The 17,080-nt window shown below is 44.3% G+C and overlaps 1 protein-coding gene across 1 annotated transcript in view; it reads right to left on the bottom strand.

The window, feature by feature from the left end:
- Positions 1-8,918, bottom strand: part of GNA13 (G protein subunit alpha 13) — a 46,832-nt gene extending 37,914 nt beyond the window's left edge. Inside the window, exons 1-2 of the mRNA XM_004459471.5 lie at positions 3,375-8,918; positions 825-1,051 (exon numbers count right to left, since the gene is read on the bottom strand). Coding sequence (XP_004459528.2) covers positions 825-1,051; positions 3,375-4,545 — 1,398 coding nt within the window. The 5' untranslated portion in view covers positions 4,546-8,918. The remainder of the gene's footprint in view (positions 1-824; positions 1,052-3,374) is intronic.
- Positions 8,919-17,080: the final 8,162 nt, after the last annotated feature.

Here is a 17,080-nt window from a genome sequence, read left to right as displayed (position 1 = left end):
GAATTACCTCCAGACTGCAGTGGAGTCTAGATTGCTATCAATTGCTGGAATCTTTCCGGTCTTTGCCAAATAAAACCAGAATACAATCAAAGCATTCACAGTTAAATTAGAAAACACTTGATTAAAAACCTATTTCAATTTTTAGTCATATATCTTTAACCTAGATCTGATCCTTTTTTGGTCCTCTCCAATGCTATGTAACTGTTATAGCATGTTTCATGGGTAGACTTGTTAAAGACCAAGTGAAGAAAATAAATATAAAATAAATTGTGGATGATTCCTATGTGAAACCAGGGTACAAAAAATGACTAGGATTATTTTGTTTTTTAAGAAGGCACATAGGAGCCTTAAAACACACACACAGTGCAACATACAAACAATACGTAAACACTATTAAGGGTTTTACTCTCTCTCTATATTAACCTCTATTATAAAATGAGTACTTCTGAAAACTAAATGGCACATCCGAGCTTCTAGGTTTAGTTAATGAACTCTTATTTCAAGAGTAAAAGGTCAATTTTTTAGAAGGATGAATACTGTTATAATTAGGAGGAAATTCTTTTTAAAATGAGAAGAAAATACCTATGAGAATTATTACGACCTTACTTTCAGAAAAGAAAACTGACCAAATATAATTGCTTCCCCAAATCAATAGTGCACTTTACTTTTTATCTTATGTTCATCTCTATAGCAACCCATATTTGAGGTTACAATTCTGTCTAGATACATTACACTGTAGAAGTCAGGGAAAAACGTGTACCAAAATCAGGTATTACTAAATGTCATGAAAATAAAATCAGATTTTAAAAGAGCAAATCTCTTACCAGTTGAAATTCTCGGCGCCGATCATAGGCATTCTGTATGCCGCTGTCTGCCCATAACGCTCTTATAGCAGGAAGATATTGTAAAAAAACCCGCGTTTCCACCATTCCCTGGGCCGCCATGGGTGACCGGGTATCAAATGCCATCATTTTGTCTCCATTGAGTTGGTTTGAATTATCTCCCCAAGGAATATGAAGCTTCTCTCGGGCATCTACCAGCACCCTCATACCTTTGTTTAAAAAAAAAAAAAAAAAGTATGGGGAGGAGTCATTAAATATTCTCATAATTTTTATTTTCTCAAATAGCACTAGTATTTTCTTCAATTTCTTAAATACTCCAGATTCACATCCTCTAAAAATGGAGACCAACATCACAACAATTCCCCATAACTCCTGAGAGTTTTAAAAATCTAACAGTTGGTCACACATAAAATTAGAACCTTGGAAAAGCAAGTACAATTAACTGACTGCTCTTTCTGAAGGATTTTAACATGTTCGAATTCATAAGCTTAAGACTTTTGGGATAGAAGGTGATCACAAGAGAAGAACCAAAATCACTGGAAGAAAAAGAAAGTATACTGCAGAGCCTGGTGCCCAGGCCCTGAAGAAAAAGCCTGCAAGTAGGATTTTATGAATTTGAAACACCAAGAACCAAACATTATTGCTCTACATTCTATTTGTTCTCCCAGCACCCTGCCTAATGTCAATACTGTCTTCCAGGAACACATTCAAAACTCAGAAACATCTCCCAAATTAAGCTTCAAATCAGTCTAAGTCACAGGATGGTTTTAAGGTTCTCTAAAAGAAGACCCAACTGCAAAATGAGATAAAACAGGAATTGTAACTCACTGAGATTAGTTCAAACCCATCCGTCTATCATTAAAATGTTACCATTTGATCCATCTTAAGTCACATGTCTATTGGGAAGTCATTTGTTTGGATAACTGAAAAACATTTTGCTGTCAATTTTCTCATCACGTCAACTGAAAAAAAAAACACGGAATGTCTAAAGGCTCTGTCTCATAATCAGTGCTCATTAAAAGACACATTCAGAGACAGTATGCATTAAGGAACCAGTTGTTAACCTGTTTCATAATCAGTTAACGTGTTGACTCTGGTGATTAACATAATTCCTTAAATTCAGCTGCACCAGGATACTATTATGGACTGGTAAGGCAGACAGAGGCTGTGGCCTTGAAAGAAACCTTAAAAATAGGTTTTGTGCTAAATCTTAAGATTAAATACAACTGTTCTCGTTGTGGTCTATATACTTCTTGCTTAGTGTTCTTCTCTGGTCATTAATCCACACTGCCTCCCCAACCAGGGAGTTTTCTACCAAACCCTGGGAGAGAAAACCTGACTTGAAGGAGCTGCTCAAGTTCTTCCTAAAAATCCCACTAAAACAAACAAACAAACAAACAAACACACTGCAACAAACTCCTTGTCAACTGCTCAGATAAGAGAATCCTGATGCACCTTAAGTACCCAGTTCTGTATCTTCAGTTTGCCATGATTTTTATGTAAAAAAACATTTGATATGAAGAAAAATGAATGCTAAATGTCTTTCAAATGACAAAAGAAAATTATTCTTCTCTAATTCTCTGAAGTCCAGAATTAAAAATTTGTGCATTTTTTCACTTAAGAGCAAAGTTTAACTTTTTAATTAAAAAGATACCTTCGAACAGAAGCAGAGCCTGTGAAGCAACCCAACACTGATACTGATTCATTGGCTCAACCCGTGCAGGATCCGCATCACTTTTGGGTCAAAGATTCTTAATATTATACGCTTTCACATAAATAGGAGAAGCAAGTGGTGGTACACTCCCCCCTTCCCCCCACTTAGCAAAATAACACGAGTGCAACCTGTAGCCCAGCGATTACAAGCAAACATCCTGCCAGACCGTGACAATGCGGCGAAAAACCACGGATGTTAATTTTTTAGACTGTCTGGATCTACCCTTTCCTGAATCCAACTCAGAGAAAATGACACCCATAAGTTTCATATCCTTTTCCAAAAGAGGCCCAGAGGCTGTCACCCTTCGGCCCTGACAAGAGTCTCAGATAAAAGTTTCCTTCTTGGCGACGGTTCCAGAAGTCCGTGCTCAGAAAGCGGCCTAAAAGGCCGGGGGTTGGGAGCAGACCCGACCCCCTGTGATTCGGGTCACCCACCCTGGGCAGCGAGGCGGGGGTGGGGTGTAGGGTCTAGTGCTGGCTCTCGGATCTTCCTCCCGCGTCTGCAGGGAGGAAGGCGGGAGAGGTCACCACGCACCCGGAGACACCCGGCTCGTCCGACTTCCCTCTAGGAGGGGGCGAGGCCGGCGGCGGGATGGGGGGGTTGGGGGACTGGCGTGGCCCCCATAGTGACCGCTAGGGGGAAAGAGAGAGGCCCCGGGCATCCCCTCACCTGGAAGCGAGGGAACCCCGGGTGGGCACAACTGGTACCCGGGGCGCGCCCCCTCCCCGCCCGCCCGGACCAGTCCTGCGCGAAGTAGCGAGCGGGCGAGGGCGGTGCCCGGCCCCGCGCACATCGCCCCCGGCCCCGGCCCTCCGCACCTTTGATCACGTTGCTGTAGATGGTGGGGCGGAACTCCTCGCGCGCGCGCTGGTCGAAGTCCTGCCCGTGGATGATCCGCATCTGCTTGAGGAAGGTGGACTTGCCGCTCTCGCCCGCGCCCAGCAGCAGAATCTTCACGAGCCGCTTCACGTAGGTCTTCTCCCGGGACAGGCATTTGTCGATCTCCTTGGACTTGCGCTGCTGCTCGGCCTCGCCGCTCGTCAGCACGCAGCCGGGGAAGCACACGGACAGCACCGAGCGCGACGGCAGGAAGTCCGCCATCTTGCCGCCGCCGCCGCCGCCTCGGCGGGCCTCTCCGGCTCCCTCCACCTCCTCTTCGGGCGGCGGACGGCTCCGGCTCGGCGGACGGAGGGCGGGGAGCGCTGCCGCGGCCCGAGCGCGCCGGAGGAGGGAGGGAAGGAGCGAACTGACGCGCAGGGCGGGCCGCGCAGGGCGGGCCGGGCGAACCGCCGAGGGGAGGGAAAGAGGGCGGGCCCGGGAGGTGGAGACCGGCCCAAGAAGGGCTGTGGCCCCGCGGCGTACGCGCGCCCGCCCCTCCCGGGGACGCGCACGCACGCTGAGGCGGCTTCCACCTTCCCGACCCGTGCCGGTGAATCTCGCGCTCGCTCTCGGGGCCTCTCGCGTGCCCGCGGTCGCGGCCGGAGGCTGGGAGCCGCCGTCACGTGGTCTCCTGCAGGCCTGCTCGACTCCCGCCTGGCGAGCGCCCACAGAGCGCAACTTTCTGTTTCCCTTTAGGTAACTGCGAGCACTTGCCGGATCCCGGCAGCTGCTCTTGGGCTGCCCCCTCTCTTCCAGCCACTTCCGCCGCCCTTTCCTTCGGTTACGTGCCAGCCTGTTGCTGGTCCCGCGCCTTATTTCGAGGCTTCTGAGTGACCGCGACCGGCGCAAGCCTGGAAGGTTTGGGGGTACGCGTTCTAACGGTGGCTCACTTGCCGTCCTGCTCGGCCAAGCCCAGAGTGATCGTCGGATATCATGTTTATTCCAGTCCCCCTCCCAGCCCCCGCAGCTCTTTCTGGCACTCCCAGGCCCCGGCACGCGCCCTCCTTTCAGGAGGAGGAACCGGAGTTGGTGGTAGCCTGAGGAGCGCTCGAAGCGCTCGTTAAAGTTGAGCTGGAATCTTGACCGGCGGCGGCTGGAGGGTGAGGTCATGGTGAAAATCCCCCTGAACCGGACACCGTGATGCAGACTCTTCCTTACGAGGAAGCAGATAAGCAAACAGACCGAGAAGAGGAGCAGGCAAATCTTAGGTTTCCTGGTAGATTACGGAGGATATGACCGGCCAAGGGACTTTTCTTGTCCTAACAGATTCGGAGCAGGACATCTGAAAAGACTGCCCGGGAAAGAGCGCGGCAAATTGACAGCTAGGTGGGCAGAGGGACTTGCCGGCAAGGACCGGGGAGGCCGACTTCTTCATTTCTTAGTATTTAGTTTCAATGGAAAAAGCCGTTTTAATCTGTCTCTGTTTGGGGCAGTGCAACCTAATGCTCCTTGGTTTGGACTTCTATTTGCATGGAAACTTCCTGTGTGTTTAGGGAGGTAGGGTGAGAGGTCAGCACTCAGAGAGGATCGTGAGCAGGTTTAAATTTTAAAAAAAATCCGTGCTAATCAGTTACTGCTAGGGTTGGGTTAATGACTGGGTAGCCTCATGACTCAGTAAATTAGCTGCAGTAAACAAAGCTGGCAGTAGGATTATGTCAGGTTGTCCTAGCCAAGCGCATAGGGTGGGAATATAGAAAGAAGGGTAGGCTCACCTCCTGCAGCTGTGGATTGATAAGGTCAGAATGACTGCGAGGTGCCTGACTGGCAAAAACCTACGCTGGGGTGGAGGCTCAAGGCCTTGCCAACCAGGAGAAGCCTAACCTTGGCCCCTAGGCACCGTGTCTGCATGGACTCCAGGTGCAAATGTGGAAGCGTCTTCAGCCAAGACAGAAGGGGAGGAGTCTATACTTCAGGTGAACAAAAAAATTTTTTTAAGGATACCTAGAAGGCAGGAGGTATTCCTGCTCAGCCAGTTCGTGTTGTGGCCTGCAGCATGGCAGAGAAAGCCGTTCAAAGCCCTGCTTGTAACCATCCCTTGAGATTGTCCTAAAGGGTGTTTCTGGAAATGGGACCTCTTTGGGCCCAGCCTGGGGTTTGGCTTCAGCTGTCCAACTGCCTCTAACTGTCTGTTGATCAAGATACCTTGTAAATTTTGAAAATAAAAATGAGGGTTTTTTTTTGAAGTTCCTCAAAAATATAAACATAGGATTACCATAGGACCCTCACAATTCCACTTCTAGATATATACCCAAAATAATTTTACATGAATGTTCATAGCATCACTATTCACAATAGCCAGAAGCTAGAAACAACTCAGTTGTCCATCAATGAATGGTTGAAAGGATGAGCGAAATGCAGTATATCCGCACAATAAAATATTAGTCAGCTGTAAAAAACCAATGAAATTCTGATCCATGCTACAACATAGATGAACCTGGAAGACATTATGCTAAGTGAAAGCAGTGCAATCATATAAAAGGACACATTATATAATTCCATTTATATAAAATGTCACGAACAGGCAAATCCATACACATAAAGAAAATTAGTAGTTGCCAGGGGCTGGGTTTGAGAGGAGAATGGGGAGTGACTGCTTAATATATTGGTGTAGAATTTCCTTTTGGGGTGATGAAAATGTTCTGAAACTAAATAGTGATGTAGTGATGATGGTTTCACAACATTGTGAATGTACTAAAGTCCACTGAATTGTATGCTTTAAAATGGTTAAAATGATGAATTTTAGCACAATTTAAAAAATAAGATTTGAGAACAAATAAGTATTTTCCATAAAAGTCGCCAGTATCATTTAATATTGGAGTATTCACCAAGTGCAATATTCAATGAGTGAAAGTCCCCTTATGCTTATTTAATAAAATAACACTAATAACTTATTATTTGTACCAGAAGCAAATCTACTGTAGCAGTCTCTGCAAGTTAAATTGTAATGATATTAGTAACATCTTAACTTTCAGATTTATTTCATCCCTGAAAAAAAATCCAGATTTTTTTTAAGGGCAGGTAGAGTCAACAGATTATAATTGAATCTGCCGGGCACTGTATTTCCAATAGAGTCAGATGGAAATACAGTATAGAAACTATGTTGTTGCTAGCCAGGTAATTTATATGCCACACCACCTGTGGAGGTGTGAAAAAATTCCTCCTAGAATGGTTGGCTAGTTGCAAGGTCTTCTTTCTGGAAACACGAAGGCTAGTGGCATTCTGTTTTGCAAGAGAAATATTGAATGGTATTACTAAGAATGGAAAAATAAATTTCCAAGTGGCTTTCACCTGTTACATGGTGAACCTTAAAAAGGAACAAACCTTTTCCAACAATGCTTCCAATTCTTGAAGCCCAATTTGTCACACTTTCACTGGGAATTGAAATAGAAATAATCTCCCTACTTTAGTCACAGCTTATTTTCAATTTTTAAAAACGGCATTATTGAACTTATTTACCAACCTTTATGCTAAGTAACTTTGGACTGTTTACAAAAATCAGGATTATCCACAAAGGACAAAAATTTGTCACCCTCAGATATATTCAAAACAATGTGCCAGAGGCTATAGGAAGGATTCCAAAAGCAGAGTTTAAAAATTTTTTTTGCATGATGAGAAATATAATTTAAATAAATGTTTCCCTTGCCAAGGTGACTACTTGGAATGGGCCAACACCCATTTAGATATGTTTATTTAAAAACCAGTTACATTATTTGATGGTTAAACCTTGTGTTAATTTTCTAATAAAAATAGTGAAACATGTAGCATTCTTATTACACAACTCTCTTCTGTCTCATCATTAACATAAAATAGGTGAATTCTAATCCTTTCTTACTGATAAAATAGGCTTGGACCTCATACCTTTCCTTCCCTACCAGGAAAGAAAAGGAATTCCCTGGTCCTTCCATAGTACAATGCCTTTTATTTGTGTAATGTTTTATAGACTCCAAAGTCCTTTGACCTACTTTGATCATTACGTAGCCCTAAGAGGAATTGTAAGCATTAGCCTTCCTCCTGTTTGACACAGGAAGAAGATGAAGTTTAAGCCTCTTTCTCAAAGCCTCACTCTGGCTAAAGCAAAGTGAGTTCTGGAACCCCCATCTCTTGACTCTGAGTCCAGTGCTCTTTCTGATATACCAGAATTGCCAGAAAGCCCAGGTATATGAAGTTCACACTTAAGAAGCAAGGACTAACTGTTTGTAACCATGAGGTACCATAGAGTCCAACAGTTGTGTGTGTTTGTTTCTTTGTCCGTTTGTCCAGCCCCTTTCAGGCTGACCACCACCTCAAAGCTCACCAGTTCTTAGGCTGGCCCTGGGAAGACATTGAGTCCTTTGAACTCAGCCTCCGATTTATAAAATGTTTCCAGGCAGTCAATATAGACTTGAGAAGAAAGGAAGCAAGCTTATGGAGATAGCGACATGGTATACAAGTCCCTTCTGTTCTTTTAATGCGACTAAGGTTTGAAAAGGCAACTGTTTTTGGTAGTGAAATTTGACTGTGCTCTTACCCGAATAAATGTTTCATATAAAACTAGGCATTTAGAATTGAATTGGTGGTGGATTTTTGTTGTTGTTAACGAAAAACATGACTTTAATTATTGGTTGTATTTTTCTCAGCCTCTGAAAAAGATCTATGAGCTGCTGTTGACCAGCTGTGACCTCAGCTCATCTAAAGTCAGAAGCCTGGACTGTCTTAAAGACACAGGCCTCAGCTCATGTAAACCCTTACATCTTGCTTACAGCATTGGACCCATTTATGGGCAATCTATTTACATAACACTAACACAAGGCTTTGCCTGTAAATCTGAGGTTCTTTCTGAGAATCACCAAACATCCCCCTCATTCCCTCTCCTTCATTTTCCCTTAAAGCTTTTAAAGATGAGGCATACTTTTCATCTTTTATTGCTTGTAAATGGGCTGCTCCATTGCCAAAAACAGGTAAAGTTTCTTTAACATAAGTTCTGTTTCTCTAGGGAAGTTCAAGTCTTCAGAATCTTGATTTATTCTTGTGTCTTAAAGTCCTCTGCTTCGACCATGGCAGCAGTTTTGTCTTCCCTCAGAACACAGGATTAGCAGGCTCAGACCTGCTGCTTCCAGAATCCACACTCCTGGCTACGGGGCTGGGTCTGCAGGTAGTATCACATGTTACAGCCTGTCCACCTACCCTTTGGCCAGGGATTGTAGTGGGTTGAGTTTATCAGCAAGCAGTAACAGCTCTCCCAGAGGCACTGAGAAGTGGGTCCCCCTAGTCTTTGGCAGACTGTGGCACCCTGGTTCCTGGAGCAAATAATGTCATCAACTCATTTGTCTCCAAACTCCTGGGTCAGCTGCTATGGAAGGGAAAGGCAAGCTCATGGGAGGATTCAGGGAAAAGCAGTAATTGCCGAGTTGGAATGTATGAACTGGAGGTCTAGAAGATGAGGCACTGCAGTCCCAGGCCCCGCTCTGCCTGAGTTACTATGGCTTTCTCTTGGGCGGGGAGGCTTAGGACAGATCTGAACGTGAGAAGCTGATGCAAGGAGAAAATAAAAGGGAGAGGAAGCTGCTATAGTGTATGTCAAACAATTTTGTACTTGTGATTGTTTTTTCCTTTCTTGTGCTAATAAATAAAACCGTAATAGCGAAAGCGAATGTAATACAATGGTGAGAGCTTGGGTAGAACTCAGTTGACTTATCTGAGCCTTGGCTTTCTCATTTGTAAAATAGGAGTAACTATATAGAAAGATTTATTGTGAGGATTAAATTATAGAACAAATGCAATCGGGGGTTGTCCATAAATGGGAGGTTCAGTTTTAGACTATTTGAGGAAGGAGCAACCAAACTTCTTTAAAATCCCTTCGAATGGTTAGCAACACAGTCAGAAAGTTCATCAGAAAGTTCTCTCTGTGCCTTTCCTAAGCCACCTTCTTCTCTGATTTAAACATATTTCTTCTCTTTCCTATGCTCAGGTTCATGCAGTGGCTGATGTGCCACACAGCAGGTGCCTCGTATAACAAAAATACATGAATATTAGGGATTGTCCCCCAAATCCCAGCTCTGAAGAGAGGTGGGTTAATTAGCTGTCACCTTGCAGCACGAGGAGCCTAAGGGATCAGCTCCCTTTCAAAGTGAGAGCAGAGGTCCACATGGACATATTGGCACGGTGAATTAAGAGCACGGGCTTTGTTTCCTAATCTGTAAAATGGGTATAATAATCTCGGAACACTTCAGTGGGGACTCTGAAATGACAGAGGAGGCTTCCAGTCAACGTGACCACTTTTCCTTCTGTCAAAATATTGCGCTGTGCAATGGACGAACTGGTAGCTATACCATCAAGAAAGGGGTGGGGGGTGCCTCACGGGCGTGCACGCTGATACTTCAGCCCACCACCCAGGCTCTGCCTGCCGCTCCCCCTCCAATGGCACCACTGGACAGCCCTCAGGCCTAGGGGTGGCACACCAGCGCAGTCCCCTCAGGACAGACCCATGCCCAGGGAGGCAGGCCCAGCCTGCTTGAAGAGGGAACTTTGGGGACCCGGGTACCTGCAGTCTGGTCTGGCGGGGAGGGGAGCACAGCTCTGGGTGGGTCCCTTGGCCTTGCCCCATGGTAGGAGCAGTACCAGGAGAGGCCGGAGGCAGGGGCCTTAGGAGCTGAGGGTGGTACCAGCATCTAAATTGGTACATTTACAGACGTGGGGCTGAACTAGACCTCAGACGCTTCCAAGTAAGTCCCCAGGCTCTTGCCGGGAATCCCTGTGGGGAAGCTTGTGAGTGCTCGCTGAAGCAGGACTCTCAGCCGTCCTGCGTGGGCAGCTGCTGGGGCCGCTGTGGTAGGAGCCTGCGGAGCACCAGGGCATCACATCACGGTCCTTCACGAGGCCTCTCTGGGCAAGGAGCCAAAGAGCCCTTTATAGAACAGCAGATGCGTAAGTGCGGCTTCAGATTAGTCACCGGTTTCCTTCCACGCTGGATTTCTGACAAGGACCTAGGGGAGGATGAAGGAGCAGTTACCCCTGAGGAGTTAAACTCTGCCTCAAGAGGAGCGTGGGCGTTCAGGGGCCGGAGGCAGCGTGTGACTCCCCTAAAACCCTGTGAGTTTGGAGCTAAGCTTGTGCATTAAGTGAGTGGTGCTCGTGCTGTAAGATGAACAACTAATACCTTAAATGGTTTTCTCTCTAAGCATCCAATTATAGAACCCTGAGCAAATGTTTTGTTTTTATTTGAATTTTTATTGTGGTAACCTATAAACAAAATAACGTTTCCCATTTTAACCACTTTCAAGCACAGAATTCAGTGGCATTAATTACATTCACAGTGTCAAGCTACCACTTTGGTTAACTTTTGTAACAAAGAATACATGGGGGGGCTCTACAATTGATGGAAAATCTGAACAAACTAACTGCAGAGTAAATCTTGAGTTGCTGAAAGATTTGCCTCTCCTTGGCCCTCTTCTTTATTCCTTTTTTTTTTTTTTCCTCTCCCCTTTACCACACCCCCAGTTTTCTGCTCTGTGTCCACTCTCTGTGTGTTCTTCTGTGACCTCTTCCATCCTTATCAGCGGCACCGGGAATCTGTGTTTCTTTTTGTTGCATCACCTTGTTGCGTCAGCTCTGTGTGTGCGGCGACACTCCTGGGCAGGCTGCACTTTCTTTCGCGCTGGGCGGCTCTCCTTATGGGGTGCACTCCTTGTGCGTGGGGCTCTCCTACACGGGGACACCGCTGCGTGGCAGGGCACTCCTTGTGCACATCAGCACTGCACATGGGCCAGCTCCACACGGGTCAAGGAGGCCTGGGGTTTGAACCACGGACCTCCCATGTGGTAGGCGGATGCCCTATCCATTGGACCAAGTCCGCTTCCCTTAATTACTTAATGTTCTCCATAAATAGTAGAAGGCACCTTGTCAATAGTCAGGAACTAGGGAAACGGATTTGGCCCAGTGGTTAGGGCGTCTGTCTACCGCATGGGAGGTCCGTGGTTCAAACCCCGGGCCTCCTTGACCGGTGTGGAACTGGCCCATGTGTGGTGCTGATGCACGCAAGAGTGCCCTGCCACGCAGGGGTGTCCCCACGTAGGGGAGCCCCACGCGCAAGGAGTGCACCCCATAAGGAGAGCCACCCAGCGCAAAAGAAAGTGCAGTCTGCCTAAGAATGGTGCCACCCACACAGAGAGCTGACACAACAAGATGACGCAACAAAAAGAAACACAGATTTCTGGTGCTGCTGACAACACCAGAAGTGGACAAAGAAGACGCGCAGCAAATAGACACAGAGAACAGAGAACTGGGGCAGGGAAAGGGGAGAGAAATAAATAAATAAATAAATCTTTCAAAAAAAAAAATAGGAACTAGTGGGTATTTCTGAAAAGACTTTCCCTGCTGGCATGGAGTCTTCTCATAGTCTAGCAGCATTTTCCTATGTAGCCGTTACTTTTGACAAATTGCTTTCAATTACTTTTAAAAAACATTATTTTATTGTTAAAGAAACTTTAGATTACATAAATGTTACATCAAAAATATAGGGGATTTCCATACGCCACATCCCCTCCCCCACCCACACTTTCCCACATTAACAACATCTTTCATTAGTGTGGTACATTTTTTACATTGATGAACCCATATTTAAAGCATTGTTACTAAACACGGATATGGTTTACATTATAGTTTATACCTTGCCCCGCACAACATTAGAGATTTTGAAAAAATGTATAATGCTTTCTATTTGTCATTGCAATGTCAGGCAGGACAATTCCAATGTCTCAAAAATGCCCCCATGTTACAACTATTTTCCCTTCAGAACCTCTGGTGGCTACTGCATTTATATCAATATTACAAGTTCTTCCATTGCTAGAATAATAATAAGTCTACTTTAGTTCACTGTTCATTTCCCAGTCTTGAGGATTTTGGCATGGTGATGCCCACCTTCTTTCTGATTGAGAGGGAGCTTAGGTCCCATGGGGAAGGTTGATGGAACTGCCTTGCATGCAGCTCTAGATACACTCTATTTTGGGGGGATAGGCATTGTCCATCATCATCCTTTTGTTAGTTGTCCTGGGTGAGTCCAATAAACTGGAGAGTAGGTGTTGAAACTCTGCTGAGATTCAGGGCTCAACTGGCATATGAGCAGACCAAAGATTTAAGTCTCTGGGACATATATTTAATAAGTAGAGTGCTGATTATAGGTTCAAATGAAAGGGACAGAAAAGCCATGTGTAGGGAAATTATAAATGAGTCTAATTCTGTTACATTGGGGAGCATAAATTCCAAAGTAAGGCCCACTGACTGCCAATTCCTGAAATGTCCGTCCTGCTTATAGTGTGTAAATGTCTCTAGAGCCCTCAGGAACTCCACTATTTGAGGCACTGTTTACCGTTTTAGTCAATGAGATCCTGCTGAGATGTGCATAAGCTCTGGAATGACCTCCTGATTCACTTTGAAATCTCTTAGCCATAAAAGATTCGTATATATTAATTTCTCCTTTCTGGTCATGGTCTTTTTCTAGATGCATTGCTAGTTGGTGCTTGGTAATAATCCTTCAGTGCCAGGGAGGCTCATTCCTGGGAGTCATGTTGCATACAGGGGGTGGGTGGTGAGGGAGTGAATCTACATGCTGAATTTGGCTTAGGGAGAGCCTACATTTGAGCAACAAGGAAACTTTCAGGAGGTAATTCTTAGGCAATATATAATACTAGGCTACATTTCAATTTCACAAGAAAAGGTTCATAAGTACAATCATCAATATCAAGGGACTGACACAATATTCTGTCCTCCTTTACTAGGCATGACCCATGTTCTTGGGGGATTCTTGCTACTCTGAGAGAGAATGTAACGGGACTCCCCAGGAAGGGAATTCAATAATCTTTTGGTTATTGTGTGGGTCTCCATCCGCCAAGACAACGCCCCATAAATGTGTGAACATATTCATGTGCCTTAGAGTCATGTCCCAGTTGCACCCTTCCACATGAATCCCCCATCACTGACACCCTGCATCAGTGCTCCTCCCTGCCATAGTTGTGACTCCTCTGTGATCCAAAACCTCCCCCAAAACAAAGCCAACAAAAACCAAGAACAAATAAAATTAAGACTAAAATAAAATAATAATAAATAAAATACAAAAATACAAAATAAATAAAATTTTAAAATTTTATTCATTGTCTTTCAGCACTATAAAATCTCTCTTTTATGTACAGTGACAATTTCTTCTGTATGTTTCCGAGTGTAGATTTTTTATTATTGGTGTAAGAAATCTACTGATTTTCACATGTTGATCTTATATCCTGCCACTTTACTGAACTTGTTTACTAGCTTTAGAAGCTTTGTTGTAGATTTCTCAGGGCTTCTATGTATAGAATCATGTCATCTGCAAATACTGAAATTTTTACTTCTTCCTTTCCAATTTGGATGCTTTTTATATCTTTTTCTTGCCTAAGTGCTCAAGCAAGTACTTCTAACACAATGTTAGATAAGAGTGGTGACAGTGGGCATCCTTGTATTGTTCCAGAACTTAGGGGGAAAGCCTTTAACATTTCACCATTGTATATGATGTTAGCTGTGAGTTTTTCATATATATCCTTTATCCTATTGAGAAAGTTCTCTTTTATTCCTATCTTCTGAAATGGTTTTATCAAGAAAGGATGTTATATTTTGTCAAATGCTTTTTCTGTATCAATAGAAACGAGCACATGAATTTTTTTCTTTCTATCTGTTAATGTGGTGTATTACAATGATTGATTTTCTTATGTTGAACCATTCTTGTGTACCAGGAATGAAACCCACTCAGTCCTGGTGTATATAATTCATTCGATGTGTTGTTGAATACAACTAACAAGTATTTTGTTGAGGATTTTAGCATCCAGGTTCATTAGAGAGATTGGTCTATAGTTTTCCTTATCCTTTCTTGTGGCATCTTTATATGGCTTTGGTATTAGGGTGACATTGGCAACATAGAATGAGTTAAGTAATGTTCCCTCCACTCCTATTTTTTGGAAGAGTTTAAACAGGATTGGTGTTAGTTCTTTCTGGAATGATTGGTAGAATTCACCTGTAAAGCCATTTGGTCCTGGGCTTTTCTTCACTGGGAGGGTTTTGTGACTAATTCAATCTCATTACTTGTGATTGGTTTGTTGAGTTGATCCATCTGTTCTTTCATCAGTGTAGGCTGCTTGTGTGTTTCTAGAAATTTTTCTATTTCATCTAAATTATCCATCCTGTTGGCATACAATTTTTCAAAGTAATCTCTTATGATACTCTTTATTTCTGTGGGATCAGTGATGATATCCCCTTTCTCAGTTTTTATTTTATGTATTTGCATCTGCTGTCTTTTTTACTTTGTTAGTCTAGCTAAGGATTTCTCACTTTTATTAATCTTCTTAAAGAACCAGCTTTTGTTTTCGTTAATTTTTTCTAGTGTTTTCTTGTTCTCAATTTCATTTAGCTCTCTTCTAATCTTTGTTATTTCCTTCTTTCTGCTTGTTTTGGGATTAGTTTGTTGTTCTTTTTCTAATTTCTCCAGGTGTGCAGTCAGATCTTTGATTAACTCTTTCTTCTTTTTTAATATAGGCATTTATGGCTATAAATTTCCCTCTCAGCAATGCTTTTGCTACATCCCATACGTTTTGATATGTTGTGTTCTCATTTTCCTTCATTTCAAGGTAGATACTGATTTCCTTTACAATTTCCTCCTTGACCCACTGATTGTAGAAGAGAGTTTTGTTTAACTTCCATATTTTTGTGCCTATTCTGGTTGTCTGCTCCTTACTGATTGCCCATTCCATTGTGGGCAGAGAGATTACTTTGTATAATTTCACTCTTTCTGAATTCATTGAGAGTTGTTCTGTTACTTAGTATGTGGTCTATCCTGGAGAATGATCCATGTTCGCTTGAGAAGAATGTATATTCTGTTGTATTTGGGTGTAATGTACTATATATGTCCATTAGGTCTAGATCCTCTAATATATTATTCAAGGTCTCTGTTTCTTTACTGACCCTCTGTTGAGGTGTTCTGTGTAATGGTGATAATGGTGTACTAAAATCCCCCACTATAACTGTAGAGGCATCTATTTTTCCACATAGTTTTTCCAATGATTGCCTCATATATTTTATGGCGCCCTGATTAGTGCATAAAAGTTTATGATTGTTCTTTCCTCTTGATAGATTACCCCTATTATTAATATAAAGTGTCTTTCTTTGCTCTTACAATAGTTTTGCATTTAAAGTCTATTTTGTCCAGTATTAGAATAGCTAAAGAAGTGGATATGACTGAAGCAATTGAGCTCCCGTCTACCATACAGGAGGTCCAGGGTTCAATGTCCAGGGCCTCCTGGTGAAGGTAGGCTGGCCCATGTGGCAAGCTGGCCCATGCGGAGTGCTGGCCTGTGTGGAATGCTGGCCTGTGCAGAGTACTGCCCCATGCAGGAGTGCTGCCCCATGTAGGAGTGCTGGCCCATGTGGAGAGCTGGCACAGCAAGATAATGCAACAAAAAGAGACACAGAGGAGAGACAATAAGAGACAGAGCAGATCAGGGAGCTGAGGTGGCGCAAGAGAATAATTGCCTCTCTCCCACTCTAGAAGGTCCCAGGATCGGTTCCTGGAGCCACCTAATGAGAATACAAGCAGACGCAGATGAACGCACAGTGAATGGGCACAGAAAGCGGACAATGCGTGTGTGTGGGGAATTAAAAAAAAAAGAATAGCTACTCTCACCCTTTTTTGGTTATTGTTTGCATGTAAAACCATTTTCTGCCATTCACTTGCAACCTCCTTGTGTCCTGAGGCCTAAGGTGAGTTTCTTGTAGACAGTATATTGAGGGACGAAACGGGGTCCCTGTTAAGGGATGAGAGGGGTCCCTGTTGCGGGATGAGTGGGGTCCCGTTGTGGGACGAGCGGGGTCCCTGTTAAGGGATGAGTGGGGTCCCGTTGTGGGACGAGCGGGGTCCCTGTTAAGGAACGAGTGGGGTCCCGTTGTGGGACGAGAGGGGTCCCTGGCGTGGGGAAGAAAGCCTCGTACGGCCGCTGAGGCTTCCCTCGGGGGCTCCGAAGGTGTGGAGGGCGCACGACCCAGGAAGAAGTCGCGGAGACAGGCTGATGGCACAAGTCTGGTCTATTGCGGAGGGGGATGCAGATTTATAGGATTGGGGAGTGGTGTGGCGGATTCTGATTGGCTAGGGCAAATGCTGTTTCCATATAAGGCAATGTTCTGGCATTGGGCTAGTGGTTGGCCAGTAGAGTATGTGCTAACTCTTGATAGGCTGAAGCTGTTGCTGGGCAAACAGCGTACTAAGAGATTAGGTTTAAGGGAGGGGGGAGGGGAAGTGAGAGCTGGGCTAGGCGGGAGATAGGAAGGGGGAGGGCGGTGCCGGCTAGCCGTTAGCAGCAAAGGCCTAGTCAGGCGCGGTCACCTTGTCTAGGCCCAGTGGGCAGAGGCGGTGTCACCTCTTGCCGCACTGTTTGCCACTGAGGCAAGCCGGGTGCCCCTCCTCCCACAAGTATATAGATGGGTCATATTTCCTTATTCATTCTGCCAATTTGTGTCTCTTGATCGGAGAGTTTAATCCATTAATATTCAATGTTATTACTGTCAAGGTATTAGATTAGCCATATTTTCATTAGGTTTATATATGTCATATTTTGTTTTTTATATCTCTTTTTGGTTATTCTTACCAATAATCTTC

The sequence above is a fragment of the Dasypus novemcinctus genome, chromosome 21, assembly GCF_030445035.2.
Source record: "Dasypus novemcinctus isolate mDasNov1 chromosome 21, mDasNov1.1.hap2, whole genome shotgun sequence".
Classification (NCBI taxonomy): Eukaryota; Metazoa; Chordata; class Mammalia; order Cingulata; family Dasypodidae; genus Dasypus; species Dasypus novemcinctus.
Note: the sequence above shows the minus strand (reverse complement) of the source record. Positions and strands in the feature narration are given on the sequence as shown.